This window comes from Oenanthe melanoleuca, chromosome 6, assembly GCF_029582105.1.
Source record: "Oenanthe melanoleuca isolate GR-GAL-2019-014 chromosome 6, OMel1.0, whole genome shotgun sequence".
Classification (NCBI taxonomy): domain Eukaryota; kingdom Metazoa; phylum Chordata; class Aves; order Passeriformes; family Muscicapidae; genus Oenanthe; species Oenanthe melanoleuca.
Genome location: NC_079340.1, coordinates 30,931,115 through 30,951,889, shown reverse-complemented (window position 1 = coordinate 30,951,889; position 20,775 = coordinate 30,931,115). Strand labels below are relative to the sequence as shown.

At 44.3% G+C, this 20,775-nt stretch overlaps 4 protein-coding genes across 4 annotated transcripts in view; 1 reads left to right on the top strand and 3 right to left on the bottom strand.

Moving 5' to 3' along the window:
* The window catches only part of ACADSB (acyl-CoA dehydrogenase short/branched chain), a 17,271-nt gene extending 14,960 nt beyond the window's left edge, over positions 1-2,311 (bottom strand). Inside the window, exons 1-2 of the mRNA XM_056495277.1 lie at positions 2,175-2,311; positions 761-1,863 (exon numbers count right to left, since the gene is read on the bottom strand). Of these exons, the coding sequence (XP_056351252.1) occupies positions 761-802 (42 nt within the window). The 5' untranslated portion in view covers positions 803-1,863; positions 2,175-2,311. The remainder of the gene's footprint in view (positions 1-760; positions 1,864-2,174) is intronic.
* On the top strand, positions 930-13,030 carry IKZF5 (IKAROS family zinc finger 5). The gene is made up of 6 exons (XM_056495279.1): positions 930-1,007; positions 3,313-3,380; positions 4,174-4,338; positions 4,661-4,823; positions 5,101-5,283; positions 7,804-13,030. The coding sequence occupies exons 4-6, from the start codon at positions 4,691-4,693 to the stop codon at positions 8,745-8,747; spliced, it is 1,260 nt and encodes a 419-aa protein (XP_056351254.1). The 5' UTR covers positions 930-1,007; positions 3,313-3,380; positions 4,174-4,338; positions 4,661-4,690; the 3' UTR covers positions 8,748-13,030.
* PSTK (phosphoseryl-tRNA kinase) lies at positions 12,896-16,598 on the bottom strand. The gene is made up of 6 exons (XM_056495280.1): positions 16,221-16,598; positions 15,803-16,061; positions 14,885-15,083; positions 14,362-14,437; positions 14,142-14,235; positions 12,896-13,516 (listed from the first exon to the last, which is right to left on the bottom strand). The coding sequence occupies exons 1-6, from the start codon at positions 16,476-16,478 to the stop codon at positions 13,329-13,331; spliced, it is 1,074 nt and encodes a 357-aa protein (XP_056351255.1). The 5' UTR covers positions 16,479-16,598; the 3' UTR covers positions 12,896-13,328.
* LOC130255019 (disintegrin and metalloproteinase domain-containing protein 9-like) overlaps positions 16,598-20,775 on the bottom strand; it is a 16,212-nt gene continuing 12,034 nt past the window's right edge. Inside the window, exons 18-22 of the mRNA XM_056495273.1 lie at positions 20,335-20,440; positions 19,554-19,686; positions 19,125-19,188; positions 18,737-18,789; positions 16,598-18,435 (exon numbers count right to left, since the gene is read on the bottom strand). Coding sequence (XP_056351248.1) covers positions 18,357-18,435; positions 18,737-18,789; positions 19,125-19,188; positions 19,554-19,686; positions 20,335-20,440 — 435 coding nt within the window. The 3' untranslated portion in view covers positions 16,598-18,356. The remainder of the gene's footprint in view (positions 18,436-18,736; positions 18,790-19,124; positions 19,189-19,553; positions 19,687-20,334; positions 20,441-20,775) is intronic.

Below are 20,775 nucleotides of genomic sequence, written 5' to 3'. Positions count from 1 at the left end.
TTCCACACAGCTGCTACTTCCCAGCAGAGAAGCTTGCCTTCATTTCTGGGGTTGGTTTTCTTTATTTCAATTTATTTCCAGAACGACAACACACCCACGAGCTGCAGGAGGTCCCAGACCAGCACATCTCACTGTGCACAGCCAAGGGTTATGTGTAAAAACACGGGGTCTGTGCATGTCTTGATCACACCTCCAGTGCCACAAGTGGGTTTAGAAAAACACAGAATATTCCGAATTGAAAGGGACCCACAGGATCATCCAGCCCAGCTCTGTCCCTGCACAGACACCCCAACAATCCCACCTTGGGCATCCCTGGCAGTGCTGTCCAAACTCCTGCAGCTCTGGGAGCTTTGGGGCTGTGCCCATTCCTGGGGAGCCTGGGCAGTGCCAGCACCTCTGGGGAAGAACCTTTCCCTAAAATCCAACCAAAGGGGATCTCACCGAGCCTCTGCTGCCAGCTGCTGGGCACAACCTCACAGCCACTTCATAACAAGAACTTTCCTTAGCACGAAGTTACCCAACACCGTTCCCCCACATCCCCACACACAAATTCCTGGGGCAGAAGGAGAAAAGGATTTTCCCCCACCGACCCCCACGCCTCGCAGAGCTGCCCCTGCTCCGACAGCCCCCAGCCCCGGAGCCACAGGCCCCCAGCCGACACCAGCAGGCTCAACAGGGAGCCGCACCAGCCCAGCAGCACACGGCTGCGGCTCTCTCCCGTGCCCATTCCCCTCGCCCCTGCCCCGCCCTGAGGCGTCACCTTCGCGCAGCCCCTCAACCAAGCTCCCGCCGCCGCCGCCATTTTGGCGCCCGCCCCGTGACGTAGACCACCGCCCCCGTGACGTCACAGCCACCGCCCCAGTGACGTCAGAGCCAACACCTCCGCTCCCGCCGGCGCGCGCTGGTCTCGCGAGACTGCGGTGGGCGGGGCCGGGCCGGACCGGGCCGGGGGGTGGCACAACAAATATGGCGGCGGCGGGAGGCGGGAGCGGCGCGGGGCGGCGGCGGTGAGTGCTGCCTGTCCTTCCTTCCCTCTTCTTTTCTGCCCTTCCGTCTCTTTCCTTCTCTCTTTCCCTCCCTCCTTTTCTTTCCGGAACCTCCCTGTGCCTGACGGAGCCGGGCGGCGGGGGCGGGGGCAGCGCTTGGGGAGGGCCGGCCGCGAGGCCGGGTCAGCGGCGCAGCCCCGAGGCTGCTCCCTTGGTGTGAAGCCGGGGGACACAGAGAACAGGGGAATCACAGAAATCACACAATTTCTATAATCGCAGAATCACGGAGCGGGTGAGGTTCGAAGGAATCCATCCGCTTCCACCTCCCTGCTCAGGCAGAACACACGGCACAGGTTCTGGGTATCCGGTGAGGAGACTCCACACCCGCTCTGGGCACTCTGTTCCAGCTGTCAGCCTCACAGTAGCGGAGTTCAGGTGGAGCTCTCCGGGCTCAGTTCCTGCCCGTTGCTCTGATGCCATTGCTGGGCCCTGGAGCAGAACCTGGGCCCTGCTCTGCCCCTGTCTGCACACAGGGACACTCAGGGACAGACAGACAGACAGGGACACCCAGGGCTGAGCCCCGCTCAGCTCAGGCTCCTCTCCAGGCTGAGCAGCCCCAGCTCCCTCAGCCTTTCCCGGACAGGGAGGTGCACCAGTCCCTCCAGCATCTTTGCTGCCCTTCGCTGGATCCTCTCCAGCAGCTCCGTCTGTCTTGTCCCGAGGAGCCCAGAACGGGACACGCGGGTTTCTGGGGGGTTCCCGTGGCCGTGGGGCGGAGGAGGAGCGGCGGGATGGGCCGCGGGTGTTCGGGGTTGGTGACAGGTCACGGGCGGCCACCGGCGCTGTGCTTCACTCCCCCTTCCCACGGTCCAAACTCCTGCAGGAGGACCGGGAAGGGTTTGCATGGAGTTTGGAATCCTTCCTGCTATAATTTATTTGATATGGAAAAGATGGAACAGAGAACAACCCCCACTTTTTCCCCTGGATTCGATAGAAGAATGTGGGATGCATAGATGTGCTCACAGTAATTTTATTCTCCTACTGCATACATGTCCTGATAGATATTTTATTCTCTTATAATTACTGGAGGATTATTCTCACTGAGTGTGTGTATGAACTACTTTCTTCTTCATTATTTAGGCAGAATATTTCATCCTGGCACGTTCTCTGAGAGCAAACTTAGCTCACCTCAGTGCTGTGACCACTGTTCAGGCCAGCAGTTGTGCCTGGGTAGGAAATGAGTAACCAGTGCTCTGCTGCTGCTTGTGTGAAGCTGGAGGAGGTGTGGTTGTGTCAGCAGAGCTCGGGTAACACCCGGTGTGATCAGTGAAACACGAGCTGGGCTGCTCAGTTTCTGATAATTAGAATTGCATTTTCTGCTTTGCAGGAGTGACACAGCAGGGATCAGATGTGCGTCATTCTCCCCTGAGAAGGAGAGCTGCTGCCTGGGTAGCTCTCAAAAATACCACATAAAATCACAGAAGTGTTTGAGCACTCACATGGGAGCTTTGGGTCGTGTTTAAATTGTGGTGACTTCCCTACACTGATGTTAAAATAAGGATGAGTGTTTTAATGATAAATCAATGAAGTAGAGAAAGGAAGTTTTATGCTGTTGATCCCTAACCTGTTTATGAAATTTTATGTAATTTTCTTTCAAAATTAAATGCTTTTTAAAAGCAATCAGTGCAATCATGTAAGGCTGAGAGAATTGGGATTGTTCAGCCTGGAGTAGAGAAGGCTTTGAGGTGACCTAATTGTGGTCTTCAGATTGTGAAAGGACACAAAAGAAGGATGGAGAGAGACTATTTACAAGAGCCTGGAGTGGCAGGACAAGGGGAAATGGCTTTAAACTGCCAGAGAGCAGAGTCAGATGGGATATTGGGAAGGAATTGTTCCCTGGGAAGGTGGGCAGGCCCTGGCACAGGTGCCCAGAGCAGCTGTGGCTGCCCCTGGATTCCCTGGAAATGTCCAAAACAAGGCTGGACAGGACTTGGAGCAGCCTGGGACAGTGGAAGGTGTCCCTGCCCCTGGCAGGGGGTGCCACTGGATGGGATTTAAGGTCCTTTCCAATCCAAACTATTCCATGTTTCTTTGAAATAAGTTTTAGTGCCTTACCCAAAGGCACACACAGGTTCACCTCTGATAACACAATCCTTTGATGTTGTTTTGAATGGTTTAATTTTAAATTGTTATTTCTTATTATAATTCATGGAAAGTTGGCCTGATCAGGACTCTGTTACATTGTCCTGTTTTCTCCTTCATATCTTCAATATTAGAGATTACTTTATATTATAATTCATATCCTGATGTCTTTGTTTTATTTCAGGAGACACCAACAAATGGAACACAAATTAACTTAAGCCTAGAGGAGGCTGGTGACACCAGAAGAAGAGGGTAGGTACAGAGATACATAAAGATGTGTTCCAGACTGACTTAATGATTATAATCAATGCTGGGAGTTGAGCACACTCAGGTAAGGTGTGAAAGAACATCCTCATCTGGATGCCAAAAGTGAACAAACATCTGTAAGTAGCTTTGGATACACAGGAGAAGACATTTAAATGTGGTCTGGAACTCAGACCTTGAAAGTTTGTATTGGTCACCTAAGTACCTAGTAAAAATAAAGAATATTCTTATGGAAATGATAGCATTATAAATTATTTCTGATTATAATCTGCAGGAATAATGTGACAGACTTGTTCTTCTCCTTTCAAATGTATCCCAAGCTCTGTCTTCCCAAATTCATTGTGAATCAAGACTTTTATATAGGTTTGTTATTTACACTCCCCAACACAAGCCTGACCACTGATTTCTGGGGAATGTTTTAATCATTTCAGTGCAGAATAATGGACTGGATTAAGACTTTTACTCAAGATATGAAAGTAGAATTTTGGGAGAACTGTGAAACAGTGCTTTGTCTAAGGCTTCTCTCCAGGTTTGCTAATCACCAACATTCAGTTGTTTCCCAACATTGCAGTTGCCATAAATGACTGACCCAAATCTGGGGCTTTTTGGAGCCAGATGTTTATTGGAAAACAGTCAGTGAGTCAGAGGTGTCTTTCAGGTGACATTCAGGAAACAGAGGATGCAGTCTCTGAAAAACTCGTACTGGGAGTGTGGTTGTTTTAATAAAAGTTAGAGCAGCAGAGTGTTAGAGCCCTGTCTTCTAAACACAAATATTTTTCAGGTTTTTTTCCTTATAACTCATAGAGGATTGGGAAGAGTAATGGACTCACATTTCCTTTTTACTCCTTCTCGGGAAAGTGGAGAAGCTGTGCTCTGTGCTTTTCATCTGATGTGTTGGGGTACGTTTTAGAGGATGTTTGCTACTTAGCAGGGATCTAAACTTCAGGTATGATCCTTTTTTTTTTTTAAGACTGTTTGTTTTTTATCATTATGTATTTTTTTTATTTTTAGATTTTATTTCCTATTTTATTGTTATGTCATTTACCTGTTGCTGAAAGTGATTTCCCCATAAATTGTATTTGGTGATCTTTAATGAGTTAAAAATTTAAAAAACAATATTCTTATTGTGGTCAGTTTGTTCTTTGACTCACACTGTGTGATAAAAGTAATTCTTCACTTAAAAAAATCCAACCCAAAACCTGAACTTGTTTTTGTGAATGCAGCCAAATTCAATGACACTTGTTTTCTGAAAACATTTTCCCTTCTAGGCACGAGAGGTTGTAAATGAAAGCGTCAGTATGGGGGAAAAGAAGGCAGAACCGTTGGATTTTGTGAAAGATTTTCAGGAATATCTGACCCAGCAGACTCACCATGTCAATATGATTTCTGGATCAGTTACTGGTGACAAGGAAGTAGAGACTCTCCCAGCAGGTGAGCTGATTCCAGTACCATAAATCTGATTTTTTTGAGAGTGGCTTCAGTGTTCACATTCCAGGTAATGCTGCAGCTGTATAGAGGCATTTTTGATAGTCATTTTTATGTCACAAAGGTTGTGTATGTACCTTTGTTTCAATCAGAGCATGTTTTTATAATTCTCTATGTTTAAAGAGCAAGGGCAGAGAAGCAAAATGTATTTGGCATTTGCTCACAGTGTGACAGATGGTGTCCTGCAGATTGTTCATTAAAACCTGTGTTGCATTGTTCACAGCTGGGACAGAAGGTGATCAGAATGGGCTGGATCATCCTTCTGTTGAAGTTTCACTGGATGAAAACTCAGGAATGTTGGTGGATGGCTTTGAAAGGACTTTTGATGGGAAGTTAAAGTGTCGCTACTGCAACTACGCCAGCAAAGGAACAGCACGGCTCATAGAGCACATCAGGATTCACACAGGTGGGGGAAGTTCTGCTCTGCTGGACTGGGAGCCCTTGGGTATTTACTCAGCATTGGGATTTCCATGTCAGGAGTTGGCAAATTCAAGCAGTGTGAGCATTCTTAACAATAACTGGGTATTGGTGGGCTTTTATAGTGTTACAGGTGTGCCATGTACCTATTAACCTGTGCAAATTCCTACTGACATTCATTATTATAAGTAACTATATTGGAGTAAAGTCTAGCATGAAAGTTTCAATGTAAATTGAAGGGCCCTAAAAATAGCTTTTAGTTTTTCTGTGCTGATGAGGAAAGTGACAGATGTATGTGTTCCTACACAGGTATTTAGGGTCTCTTCTTCCTTTGTTGTTTAGCCATGTTGTTTATTCCTGTTCTGCACAACATTCTAGATATGGAAGTGCAAAGCATACTAATAAGAATAAAGTTATTGTTAGAATATTCAAATGTGAGGATTATACCATCAAATTAGTAACTGATATCAGTAGTGAACAGAAAAATTATCAACTGTGGCTTGTTAAGGAGCATTTGCCACTGTCAGATATGTAAACCTGAAAAGCAAAACTCCTATATAGGTTAGAATATTCTAAACTATTCTGAAAGCTCCAACTTAATGGCAAATGAGAGAAAAGAAAAAAAATAGGTGCTTTTGAAGTCTGACAAGTGTATCACACACAGTATTACAGGAGACTTTAGAAGACTTTAAGCAGAGCAGAAAAAAATTGTGTCCTGCAAAGAATGAAAGTTTTTACAGGTTTCCATTCTGGTATGGATTGTCCCAAAATTTCCAAGTGTCTCTTTTCAGTGGTCTTGGGTAGGTGGCATTTTGGGACTCACCTGTTGGAACTGGGATGTAATTGGAGCTCTCCTCAGGTACAGTTAGTCAGATTCTCACTTTGCTGGGACCCATTTCTTCCACACAGTAGCTGCCTGGGTGGATTTTGGGGAAGGTGGAGCTCCTTACACTGGCCCTGCAGCATTGTCTTGTTTCAGCAGGGCATAATAGGGTAGGAAGTGGCAACCAACCAAAAGTCAGAGAGTTCTGAGGTTCAGATTCTGAAGACCTAGTAGATTCTTCTCTTGTCTTCCAGAACAAGAAAAGAGTAATTTTGGTTTGGTTTTCCTGGTTTGGTTTGTTTTTTCGCTCAAGGGAAGAAGATCCTAGGCCTGAGTGTCCTTTTGCTTGGAAGGCTGGCAGAGGGCCAGGAGATGGATTGCTTGTGCTGTGAAGGCTCAGATGAGTCAGCATTTTAATAGGGAAGTGGCAGCTGACTCATAGCCTCAGAGCAGTGTAAATAAACAGGTACAGCATCCTGGACATCTGCCAAAGGAATTGTGACCCAGGCATGGTCATGCAACCATTGCTATTATTATTATTTAGTGCAGCCTACTGTAGGATTGGCTTCATGCTGGGTCTAACAGCAGATGATGAGTAGTTATCTCTGTGTAACCAGTTTAGAATGAAATCAGATTGCATTCACACAGAATTTGCCAATCTTATACCATTTTACCAAGTCTTCAGGTCTTTACCCATCCTTGCGTGTATATATATGTGAATAGAGAGATGCTTATGGAGAAATCATGGCTTTCCTTGGTGCAAAGAGGGTACTTGGAGGTAAAACAAAAATTGATTTCTTTCGTCTTGGAGAGCCAGTGATGTAGGGGGAATAAAAAAAATCTATTTGGTATCCCAGACTATGATTCCAAACTGTGCAATGCTCATCAGTCACATGACAGAGATTTAAAAATTGAGCTGGCACTCTAGATATGAAGAGTAAGATGATCTTTCATTTCAGCACCTGAACACATCAGATCCTTCAGGCACTTCTGACACTGCAGACCCAGATCTGTAACTCCTAGAAGATCAGTCTGTCAAGGGAAAATCAGAAATCTTAAAGTGCTGTGTTACAAATGTGTTGGGCTGTTATTATGTTACAAAGTTTTCTGAGTATTTCTTAAAAAGTTAATGTGAGTATCTATAAATTTCGTTTAATAGAAGAGCACAGCTCTGCATGTGCAAAGGAGATGATGGTCTCCCTGATCATCATCCCATCTCCCATCAGCTCTCCAGGGAATACCTGGCTTTTGTTTTCTGTTCTAACTCTTTAGCCACAGGATCCTTTTTCAAAGCTCAGTTCTTGAGTGGCTGCCTGTGTGTATGGTTACTTAGGTGGCAGGGACATTCCAGTGTTCCCCTGCCCTCTCCACGGGTGAGGGAGAGGTTGGATCCAGTTGGGGGCACCACACAGACATCACTGCATTCAGTCCTTGGCATTGTTGCTGCAATTCCCAGACAGGTTGTGTGTTATGCTGATTCCACTCAGGATTTTTGCATGTGCTGATGGTCCCTAGGGTGAGGCAGAGCTGTCCCAGTGTTCCCCACTCTGCCAGGCCACCCAGCTGAGCTCGAGGCTGGCAGTGACTGAATTCTGACGAGCAGCTCACAATGAGCCTCTCTGTGCTCCACAAAAGCCTTTTCCAGCACTCTGAGATGCTGTGGGCTAATCTGTTCTGATTTTCCAGGGGAGAAGCCACACAGGTGCCACCTGTGTCCCTTTGCCTCGGCCTACGAGCGTCACCTGGAGGCTCACATGCGCTCCCACACCGGGGAGAAGCCCTACAAGTGTGAGCTGTGCTCCTTCCGCTGCAGCGACCGCAGCAACCTGTCCCACCACCGCCGGCGCAAGCACAAGATGGTGCCCATCAAGGGCACCAGGACTTCCCTCAGCAGCAAGAAGATGTGGGGGGTTCTGCAGAAGAAGACCAGCAATTTGGGGTACAGCAGAAGAGCATTAATTAATCTGAGTCCGCCTTCCATGGTGGTGCAGAAACCAGACTACCTTAACGATTTCACCCATGAAATCCCCAACATCCAGACTGAGGCGTACGAGAGCATGACAAAAACGACTCAGAGCGGTGGCTTGCCAAGGGATCCCCAGGACCTGATGGTGGATAACCCCTTAAACCAGCTCTCCACATTAGCAGGGCAGCTGTCCAGCTTGCCACCTGAAAACCAAAATCCAGCCTCTCCTGATGTTGTTTCCTGTCAAGATGAAAAGCCTTTCATGATACAGCAGCCTGCTGCACCTGCAGTAGTTTCAGGTGTGTCAGCAAATATTCCTCAGAATTCCTCTCCGACCAGCCCTGACTCGCGGCCCGCACACAATCAAAGGAACTACAGCCCCGTGGCAGGGCCCAGCAGTGACCGCAGTGCCCACACCAGCACCCCCAGTATCAGCAACAGCCAGCCCAGCACTCCAGCTCCAACCCTGCCAGTGCAGGACCCTCAGCTCCTGCACCACTGCCCTCACTGTGACATGTACTTTGCGGACAATATCCTGTACACCATCCACATGGGATGCCATGGATTTGAGAACCCTTTCCAGTGTAACATTTGTGGGTGTAAGTGTAAAAACAAGTACGACTTTGCTTGCCACTTTGCGAGAGGCCAACATAATCAACATTGACTGAGAACGTGCTTTGGTTTAGTTTTTTAACATATTACACTCTATTTTTCATACTTGCTGATGGAAAGCTTGCACATTCCCACAGGGAATCTTCACATTAATGAATTTGACAAAGGAAGCAAATTGATTTCCATGTTCTTGGAAAACTTGCCAGGAAAATTTTGTATCAGTTTCAATTGCTGTTTTATATGTAGCCTTCCAAAAAAAGCCAAGAGTGCTGTAAGGGTTGGAATGCATTTACATGCTGTGGTTGCTAAATTTAAGTTGCTTGTACTTAATCCCAATAAATATTCTGCAAGGAGCAGAGCGTGTGTCCTGAACCATAGGATGTAATTCCCAATTGTTTACTAGACAAGATAAGATGTATTATCCATGAAATACAAAAGGTCAATGAAATGCCACATTATGTAGACAGGGCAAGGGAAAATGGCTTCATGGTGGCAGAGGGCAAGGTTAGATGGATATTGGGAAGGAATTGTTCCTTGTGAGAGTGGGCAGGCCCTGGCACAGGGTTCTCAGGGAAGCTGTGGCTGCCCCTGGATCCCTGGAAATGTCCAAGGCCAGGCTGGGGCTTGGAGCAGCCTGGGACAGTGGAAGGTGTCCCTCCTTTAAGGTCCCTTCCAATCCCAACTATTCTATGACTTTGGAGAAATCCTTAAAAACCTGGCTATTCAAACAAACAAGCATTTTTCACATATGAATTCAATTTGATGTAAAAGTTGCTTTCATCTGGTGATTAATACATTTTTGTTTAATATAGTCTAAACTCTTCATGCTAGGACTTAAACACTAATTTAAGTATTAGCACAAAACTTGAAGATGAGTTTTATTGTGAATAAAACTATGGTAGGAAAGAAAAGGAGCTAAAAGCCTGTCATTCATGAGTTACAGAAGCAAAAAAGATACCTTATTTTACCTACACTCTATAAATTTTACATGCCATTGTTTTTCAGAGGAGGGAATTTTTAAGAGATAAGGAAGAGCCTCTAGAACTAGTGTATATTCTGTGAGATTTCTAACTGCCTTAAACTGAGTTGTACAGATATTTAAGATTTGCACAATTAGACTTCTGTCCTGCTGATAGAAGTTCTGATAGAAACAAACAAGAAGTTTACAAATTAAAACTCCTTTGTTCAGTTTTATGTTGGGCCAGGCTTCAACTAAGTTGCCTGTATTTTTGAGAGTTGTATAATCCAGTTTATTGTAAATTTCAGCTGCCTTGAAGGCCTGGTTTGTCTCCTCTCCCAGGTTTGATGTCCTTTGGGTGTGCTGAGAATAAGGGGAAGAACCTCTGGCTTTCTCTGGGCTCCATGTAGGATGCCAAGGAAAACTGGCTGACTACACTGAAGTTGTTTTTAGGAATTGTAGATGGCAAATGGTACCTGAACTTGTTTTGTTTCATAGTCTACACTCATCTTTAGAAGCCCTCAGGCTAAAGGACAGGCACTTTAACATAAACCTGAATAAAACATCTAATTGAAATTAGTAATAACTTTATGTGCTAGATAAGAATTTGAGATGTTAAAAATAAAGGAAGAACTGTTACTTCTCCCATATTTAGACATGCACTTTTACCTTGGTTTGTCCTACTTGAGACAAATTAAAGCTTTTCTTATGTATTCCTCTTTTCCTATCAGCAAACCATATTTTGTTAAAAGCAAGATGATTTTATTAATGTTCCACAAGTCAGAAGTTGGAATCTGAATAGCAAATGTTTGGCTTATTCAAATTTATATTGTTATGAGAACTAAAACATCATTAAATTAATGGAAAAACTTAGAGTGATCAGGGTGAGATCAATGCAGGAAAACCACCTGTGGAAGAATTTTAGCTGTAGAAATAATTTTGACTTTAATTAAATAGAAATTTGTATACCAGGCACGTTTCTGTCTACCTGGCTGACCTACTGTTGAATTTCTGTGCTTGAGGAACTGGGTTTTTGGCTGTGCAGTTTTGTAGTAATGAGGTCAGAAATCTGCCACTGAAGTGGTTCCAGTGTAGTGAAGATGAACAATAACACTGTCACTCCTAAAAATTGTTTCCATTTTTATTTATGGTTCAGAATTTGTTTTGCTGGATTTGTAAGACAGAATGTAATTTCCATTTGTCATTAGGACACACTGTAATTCCAAAATATTTCATTGTTGTTTTATACTTTTTAGATTTATTTTATAAGTAAAACTGCAAGTCTGTGTGTGTAAACATCCTTTATTTTAAGAGCTGCATCTTTTATTTTATTTAAAAGCTGATTGAACTGGAATCCAGTTAGAAGTTCCTGCTCCTGGACAGGTTTTGGAATCAATTTTTTTTCCAGTCAAAGAGGGCAGAAAGGGTGGCTCTCTTTGGATCACACATTGAACAATTCCACAGTTTAAATTTGGCTCAAACACAGTGTTAGGATAAGAGATATTTCTCTTGAAGACTTTACAGTTGGTAATTTATGGAAGTGGTTTTCCTTGCCTTTTTGACAGATGGTGCAATCTCCTATTCCTAAGCTCTGGAGGAGTTTAGGAGTTTTCCAAGGAAACTTGTGGAGTGGTGCTGCTGCAGGGAGCACCTGACAGAACTGAGTGATCACAGCAGCCAAGTTCTCCTTGGTTTGTGGTTTTTTCCCTCCTGGTCTTGTAGGGAGAGTAATTCCCATGTGCACAGATGTGGTTTCTGACCCACTGGGGCTTCTATTGGCAGTGTTAACATTGTTAGAGGCTTTTCTTTGTCTCATGATTTGGTGATATAGAGAAATGACTCCTGAACCACAATGCTTGAACAAAATTAAGGGTAGGTCACTAATGGAGGAGTTGGGAGCAAGAGGAAGCCTGCAGGATCTCATGGAAAAGGGGCCCTTGTTCAGGAGGGGATCCTGCTGTGGGAAATGTATGTTCTTAAAAACAGAACTCAGTATTAAAAAATCTATCCCCAAGCCTTGCAGATGGTGGTTTGAAGGATTTTCTGCTGCTGCCTGGGTTCTGCTCTTGAGTAACTGAAGGAAAGATTAGTTGGGACATCCATGAACAGCTGAGGAATGAAAAAACTCTTTTCCCTGTTTCCTTGGGCAAACTCCTCGTTGCAGGGGGGTTCTTGGGCAGCAGCAGCTTTGGTGCTCATCCCAGATCCCTGGGCTGGATCCCTGTCCTTCCCAGGACTAGGATTATGTTCCACAATTACACTGTGTTCAGTTGTGCCAAACAATGCCCTGACATCATTGTCCCCTTCTGTCAACTGAGGAGCTTTGGAAGGTGTATTTTCCTACTTTTCCTGATTTATACATGCTATTGAGTATAATTTAAAGATCAGAGCTGGTACTGGCAGATTCTTTCCAAGTACGATTCCTTGCACAAGCAGACCTTACCCAGAGACTTGTCCATTGAGTCCTTAGTTAAAAGAACTTTTCATATTGAGTCCTCCATGTGCTACACTGCATTTCCTTTTTTTTTTTTTTTTTAAACCCAGATCCTTATATTATAAGGTAATGAGTGATTAACATTTTAACTGTTACTAATGGAAGTTTGGGAAGGAGATGGAATTCTTCCATAGCTTGGTTAAGTTCTGTAGTTGTAAACATGAACTTTGTGGGGGTTTTGTTTTTATTGTCATAGCTTGTTTTATAGCCTTGTGGACATTTCTAACATGCACTATTTACAGCACTCTTAATACCCATTTACTGTTTGGAGACTGAATATTCCAATGAACACTCAAATATTTGAACAGCCTCATTATCTCAGTTAATACTTCATTTGTGAAGGAGGCAATAGGAAAAATAATTCTTTTTTCACAGACACATATTTAGATAAAGAGGATTTAGACATAAAATGTTGATTGGCATTTTAATGTAAAACTCAGAGCTGGGAGACACTTTCCAGCAGTGTTTTCCAGCCAAATAATCTGTTTGTTTTGTTCCAGGACATTTTGGGTGTTTGTTTTTTGTTTCTTTTTGACAAAGGGAATGTAATTTAGAAGTCTTCACTGGCAAGTTTTCTACTAATTTTAAGCTTCTTTGAAAAGCAAGTGGATGTTCTGCTGCAGGAAATCTCTCTCCTGCTAAAGCAATTTTCACTAAGCAATCTTTGTGTATGTGCTTCTAAGTACCTACTTTGTTAATAATATGTATTTCAGTGTAAAGAGCAGATTTTATGCAAAAACGAAACCTGTTAGAGTTGTAAAATAAATTTTCATGTTAGTGAACGTTTTTGATGACAAGGTTAATTCTGAAATAACTCTATCTCGTGTAGTTCATGTTGTGAAACTTTGCTTTTGTAAGATATGAATAAAATAACACTTTCTAATTAGGTCTCATGTCAGTTTTTAATTGCATATCCTTTCATGGCTGGAACTGGAGATTTCCCAAGTGTTCTTCCTGGTTTAACTCTGATTCCATGAAATTTAAGTCTCAGGATGGTTTGCTCTTGGCTTGATCTCCACAGCCAAGGACAGCATGATTAGACTTGATTAAATTGTTTCTCTTCCATATCATGGGAGAGGAGGCACAGGGGCTCCAGAGAAGGGAGCTGCACCTCAGATCTCTCAGCAGAGTGAATTTGAAACACTTTGGATTCCTAAGCACCCAATGTATTCTCTATGTCGTTATTTTAAAATATATTTATTTATTACATTGGTTGCCTCATGTTGGAATGAAGAAATGACACTTGTAGCAGGGTCAGAATATTGGATTTTCAAAGTCTTTCCTTGCCTCAAGTCTTCCAAAAATTCTGCTTTCAGTCTGTTGAGTTCTTCTGCCAGGCTCTTCATCTCACTTGGGAGAACGTTTTTACCTAAAAGAAAATCGAAGCTGAACTTTTAACTACATGCTTACAGAAAAAATCACAGAACTACAGAATATCCTAACTTGGAAGGGACCCACAGGATCATCCAGCCCAGCTCCTGTCCCTGCACAGACACCCCAACAATCCCACCTTGGGCATCCCTGGCAGTGCTGTCCAAACTCCTGCAGCTCTGGGAGCTTTGGGGCTGTGCCCATTCCTGGGGAGCCTGGGCAGTGCCAGCACCTCAGGGGAAGAACCTTTCCTGAAATCCAACCTAAACCTCCCCTGGCACAGCTCCAGCCATTCCCTCCTGCTCCTAGTCACAGAGAGAAGCCTGAACACAGGCACAGAGCTGAGCTTTTCTGTTAAGGACATTATTGATACGTGTCCCAAAACAGTATTAAAATCCTATAAAATGCTGCTCTGATTTATTAAAGCTGTATTTAATACAGTTAATAAATATTATACTGGTTTTTAAATCTACAAACTTTACAAATAACACTGACCAGAGCTGTGAAGGTGTTGCCTCAGGCACACCTGCTGGGATAGGATTCCTTTACCCCATGGAAAGTTCAGGGAGTGTTTTCCATTGCCAGTTAGCAGCTAGGATAGGTAGGACAGGTAGAAGAGGTACCTTTGGCATCCTGCATTGCCTGAGAGATGACTCTCCTGCACGCCTGGTCAGCCTGATGGACAGCACTGGCTGCACAGATGGCTCGAGCTGCCTCCTGCCCAGGGCCACCAGGAAGGAAGAAAACAAGCAAACACTTTGAATTTACTTGATTTTTGAAGTGCTATTTGAAAACAACACATTGGCAGCACCCAAAGCTGTGCCTGAAGCCCAGCAATGCTACCTTTTGCTCTGTGTCCTCCTCGTTTGGCCTCTCTGGATTTTCCAAAGCAGTGGCCAGCAAGTTCATAATCTGCTCACTAAGAAAACAAACAACAGAGTAAACCATGGCAATCAAACAGATACACATCTTTTCTTTTCTAATGATGCCACAGGAAAAAAAAAAAAAAAAAAGCAAAAAAAGCAAAGAAAAAGCAAAGAAAAAGCAAGTTTTCAGTAAAATTTTTAAGGCAATCAGTGAAATAATCTGAAATGAAAAGCAATTACAACTCAAATTATTTGCAGCCTTAGTGTTTCAGAAAATTTACACAGATTTTCAGTGACAGGGTAGGAATGCTGTGAGTTTTGAGTTTTACTCTGCAGGGCATGGTGGCTGAGCTCCCAACAAGCCTGGAGTCTGTGTAACTGACTGGCTTCCAAAAATCACCACTGGGAATATTTTTTATACATTGTGTAGATACAGTAAGAAGCTTCTACCACTGAAAACAGGACTTAGGGAAAACTCTAGGATCAATCCAATGACATACTCATCCTCTGAGATGCAATCAGTACTATTCAGAATGAGGCTGTGCTGCTCCCAAGCGTTTTTCTCAAGATCTGGCATTTCTATTTTCCTTGCCATTAATTGTATTGTCTGCTCAGGCACAGGATCACTTCTGAGGCGATTCCTCTGCAGGCAGCATTCCACTGGACACTCTAAAAATAACTGGCAGAAGCCCAAGGAATCTAAAAAGAACAAAATAAGACAATTTTATCTTTAAACAGTTCAAGTAACAATTTCTGGGAGCAACATGCTGGAGAAAGGCTCTATATGAATGAGGAGCTTCTGCACTGGTTCTGAGTCTGACATGAAAACAAATCTAGACAGGGAATATAATTTTACCATCAAGGTTACACAAATAATGTCTGAGATGAACACACAGAACCATGGAATGGTTTGGATTGGAAGGAACCTTAAAGCTCATCTCATTCCACCCCTGCCATGGGCAGGAACACCTTTCACTATCCCAGGTTTTTCCAAACCCTCTCCAACCTCGGGCACATCCAGGGATCCAGGGGCAGCCACAGCTTCTCTGGGCACCTGAGAAGCCAGGGCCTGCCCACCCTCCCAGGGAACAATTCTCCCCAATATCCCACCTAACCCTGCCCTCCGCCACTGCCATTTCCCCTGCCCTGCCATTCCATGCTCCTGTCCAAAGTCCCTCTCCAGCTCTCTTGGAGCCTCCTTATGTACTGGAAGGTGCTTTAAGGCTGCTCTAGGAAGGGGTTTACACGATCTACCAATTTATAACAGGACAGTAATAAAGTTACATTGATTGCTACTCTATTACAGGCATCCAGCGATCAGAATAACCAACGCTCCAAGAGAGCACTTGAAAGAAGGCAGCTGAAACGCGCTGAATTCCCTACAAACATCCTCAAGCCGAAGATCAAGCAATAATTACATTTGCGGGCCAGCTGGAACACCTCGTAGCGCATGCTCTGGTAATAGAAGTTGTCATCCAGCAGGAGGACGAGCGGCCGGGAGGCGGCTCCGGTCCCACCCTCGGCGGCGGGCAGCAGCCCCTGGCGGCGGCAGCAGCGCAGGAAGCGCTCGCAGCCCGGCTGCGCGGGCCCGGCCAGCGGCGCCCCGGTGAGCAGCGCCCGCAGCAATCCCTCCAGGCACTGCAGCAGCTGGCGGCGGCTCTGCTTCCAGCCGGGCAGCTGCGGAGAGAGAGAGACAGAGCGATCAGGGCCCCGCACGGCCGCTGCGAGCGCTGCCGGGCCCGCCGTGAGGGGACCCGGCCCGCCGCGTCCCGTTGCCTGGCAACTGCGGGCGCACGCAGTGACGTCACATGTGCGCGCCCCCGCGGCCGCACTGACCAACGCGGACGGCTCGCGCGGGCGGAAGGCCTCGGGCGGGATGAGCTCGTCGTAGGCGAGCAGCGCGCAGGCCCAGCCCGGGCGCTGCGGCAGCCGGCGGCTCAGGCCGCGGGCCAGGGTGGACTTGCCGGCCGCGGGCAGCCCGCACAGCAGGCACAGCCCCACCCGGGCAACGCCGCTGCCCCGCTGCTGCTGCTGCTGCTGCTCCTGCTCCGCCAGCGCTGCCGCTGCCGCGCCTTCCGCCGGCGCTGTGCGCATGCGCCGGGCCCATGGCGCGCCCCCTGGCGGGCTCGGCACAAACGGCCGCTTTATGCGCTGCTGGTTCTTCCCATTTTTTACCCAGTTCTGTGTTATAAATGAGAAACAAAGTCTCGATATTCAGGAAAATTTAGATTGCTTTATTTTATACAGACAGAGCAAGCAGAGCGCTGGGGAAAACGTGAGGGGTCACTGCCCACTCCACGCTTCCACCGAACTTGGTTTGCAGCTCCCTTTTTATAGTCTGGTTTTCCTTGTAGTCATCAATAATTGTTATTGTTTTGTTGTAGTAATTCTGCAAGGTAAGCAGTGGTATTCAAAGGAACTTCCAAACTCCCCTGGGACAGCTCTTGGGACAATTGGGCATGTAACCATCTGGTCTTGGTAGATAAAAAACAGAAGAAATGGGAATTCTGATATTCAGCAGATAGTTTGTGATTGATTACACAAAGGCAGGAAATCTGATTCTGCCAAAAAAACCTTTCAGACTATGGAAAACCCCTTTTTTCTTTTACAAACTGGTATACACACTATTCATAACGGGGATTTAAACAGAGTGGGTTCAATCATATATTTCCCTTTATCTAGGTCCATGTTCTTTTCTTATTTTAAGTATTCTGGTTTGTATAAAAAAAACTTCTGTAATTAACACGAATCATTTATCAGTTATCACATTATCACATTTATTAATTATCAAGTATCACAACGAGCTCAGGAATTCTCTTTAGTGACCCCCAGAGCACCAGAGGCACCTTTTATGGAGATCACAAAACAAAGATACAACCAAGTGTGCTGCTCCTGAGGATTTATTTTAAATTGTAATGTAATAAATAAAATAAAATCAATGTTATATTATACCTGAGGTCTAAAGGATAGGGATAACAATTTAAGATTCTGGGGGATCAAGGAAGAGGACACAAACTTTTTGCCAGCAATCTCTTTTGGGTTCTTTTGTCCAGCTCTCAGTGATGTGGCCATGTGAGGGGTTGGAAATATTTTCTCATTGAGGTGATCCTATAATTTATTAATTGTTTTTCCCAGTTTGTACTCCCAAATTTGCATTTTCTGGATCCATCTTCTACATGGAGATACTTAATGGAGGCCTATTTGGACAAACTATGTCACTCCAATCATCCTCTTTTAAATCAGTGCTGGTTTCTAACTGTTCCATTTACAATGACAAAATTAATCTGTTGCTTTTGTAGTGAAATCAACTTCTAGAAAAAAAATGCCAAGCTGCAAAACCCAGTAAACACTGAACCCCTGTGGAGCTGTAGAGGTATTTCCAATATCCCATATTTTCTGTAACAGCAGTGGTGGATGAGTTCTTTCAGACTGGGGACATGACCTGCAGAGTTTCTGGTGTCCCCAAGTGAGGTTACTTTATAAACTACCTGAAATGGAAGCTGACACTGCTGGTGGGCTGTGAGAGGGACTGTCCCCAAACCTGGCTCTGCAGGCCCCCAGAGTTCATCCTGAGGAGAGGGCAGCCCAGGAGGAAAAGTGCAGATCTCCCATCTTTGAATTATGTCTGTGAATGACTCAATTAATTCTCTGTGGCCTGGGAGGGAGGCAGCAGCGTGGACAAGTCCTGTTCTCTGACAGTCTCACAGGTTCAATCCTGTGCAAGTTGAACTTCATGTTCTGATTTATAAAACCAGGAGGTGAGGTAGAGGAGGCACAAACACAGCCAGCAGCAAGGAGCAAACATTGGGGTATCACCACATCTGTGTTCAGCCTCTTGGCACCCAGTCCTTCCAGGAGGGATTCCAGAGGCATTTTGGCTGCACAAGGAGAGCACTGGAGCATTGAAATCCTTTAATTTGTTTTTCAGGCCAGTTACTTGTCAGAATTGGTTGAGGGTTCCCAAGAAGCAATTCAGACAACTGGTCTGGGTGGGACTGGGGGTCGCTGAGGTCGTGAGGAAGCTGCAGGATGCTGGGTTTGGACTGGCTGCCTGGAGTGTGGAAAACACATTGTGTTTAGTATTGCATGACTTGAGACACCTGACATTTCTAAACTGGTTCTTTACCATTTTAAAAGAGTTCTAGCATTTACACCTAACTCTGCCCCTTCCTCTCCCTTGCAGCATTTACCTGTGTTTATGCCAACATTTTTCCTTCAAGCCTTTAATGTATTACAGCTCATGATGCTGCATGAAAAATCCCCCTAAGCAGGACACAGGACATCAATAACTTCACTTACAGCAACACAAAAATAGGAAAGATGAAGTGAATAAAGTTTTAAATACTACAAACCTTGTACCAGGAAAATGCAATATGGTAAAAATATTGTGACTTGCTGCAGCAGGCTGGAAAAAACATGGCAGAAAATCAGGTTAGCAGAAAACACAAAGTGTAGATGATTAACATCACTTCAGAACTAGCTCTCATTTGCTGGGGCTTTCTTCATATTCTCTTGTAACATTTTGTTTTGTTAATTTTTATTCAGTTTTATCAGAACTAGACCCACAGCCTGGCTAAGCAGCATCTCCAGTGTTTGGCCTAAGAAATAATACAGGTGGTATTGATACATTGGTTTCAATGTATTAAAAAGTCACAAAGTCATGATAAACAGTGCCTAGAAAAGGCACTGTGCAGTTTGGGTTACCCAACATGAAATAATCCAAGTCTGCATCTATTTTACCTGATTATTTCCTGTTTCATGATGTGCTCTGTTGCCTTGCTTTGGTTCCTGCCCATTGTTATCCCTGAAACAGAAACCACATCATCAGAGATGCACCATTTTCCAAGGACAAAACTACAGCTCAGTGGTCTGGATTCTGCTTTGAGTCCATCCTGTTCCAGACTTGACAAACAATTATCAACAAAAATTAGGAAAGTGCAATGGATTTGGGAAAAAATGCTTGAGAACAAACAACTGGAGTGTCTGGGTTGCAGTTCCAAGGAGCAGCAGGGGATGGGCTGTTAAACTCCCCACTGCTGCTTTTAGCAGGGCAGCCTGGTGTTTTAGGAAGTGTGGAATTTTTTGTGTAGATAAAGCATCCACCTGCCTTGCTGCACTGACCTGGAGCACACTCTCATGCTGGAATAGCAGCTGTAAGAAGGGAAATACCTGTGCTGTCCTCTGCTTTTCCTGCAAAGTTTTCTCCTTATTGCATCACGTTTAAGTACTGCTACTGCAGTGAGGATGGCTACAGGCAGCACAAGGAAGAAGAAAATCAGCAGCCCATCCCGAAGTGATGTATCTAGGGAAAAAGAATTGAAATTTAAAATATTTTAAATAGTTAAATATTATTTAATTTAAAATATTACAGCATTTTTTTTTGTTTGTTTTAAAAGTACAATATTCGAATTGTAGAATAAAATTACTAACTTCACTGAAATTTATAATATGTTACAATCAGAAAAGTAGGATTTGGCCCTATGGTATTACAAGTTCTTTCTGCCTTACCCACCCTATGTATATGCAATGTTTTTCCATAAATTTTTTTCAATAATTCTGAAGCAGACAAATTAATTTTGTATTTGCTTACCACAACTGCTCTGCATGTTTGCTTTGCCTTCTTAAACTTTTAATAAATACAGAACAATTTTTCCCTTTCTCAAAATGCAAATTTAGTAACATTTAATAAAACATTAATTGTTTCTTCCCTCAGAAGGATCACAAATTTTCCTCAGAAAACTACAGATTATTAACTTTGCTTTTAGACAAAGAGATGGAAAACATTTAGTGTGTAAAGGGCAGCAAAAGCTACCTCAATATCAAATACTAATGTTTGTTCTTCAAGTCAGTCCATGATTTGTGTCTCATGCAATACAGTTGAAAAGAAGCTGTTATTAGTAGATTGTTCTCAGTCCCTGGGGCAGAATGAGGGCCAGTTTCAGTGTCCTACCTTTGTGAGCTGGACCACTGTCAACACTGCCACCATAGCCAGACTGGTTACAGAATGGAGGGGCCCATCCTGGATTGCAGTGGCAATTCCCATTGTTGTTACACACCTACAGCCCAAACAAGAGGGAGTCATGAGTCAGGCAGGGACAGTTCCCATTGCTGTCACACCCCTACAGCCCAAACACAGGGATTAGTCACACAGCACCTCCCTGAGGGTGGACACTCAATCCTTTGCTATGGATTTGGAGTTCCACACATGGAATTGCAAGTGGAAACAAGAAATACTGCATAGCATTGCATAGGAATACATTAAATATTAACTGGGAATAAGCTCTGCCCCTCCATAACACCCCAAAGCACTGAGGGAATCAGATACCCTGTGGTAATTCTCTCTAAGTTAACATTTGTGCTATTTGCCTGCAATAAATCACAGTCCAGAAAC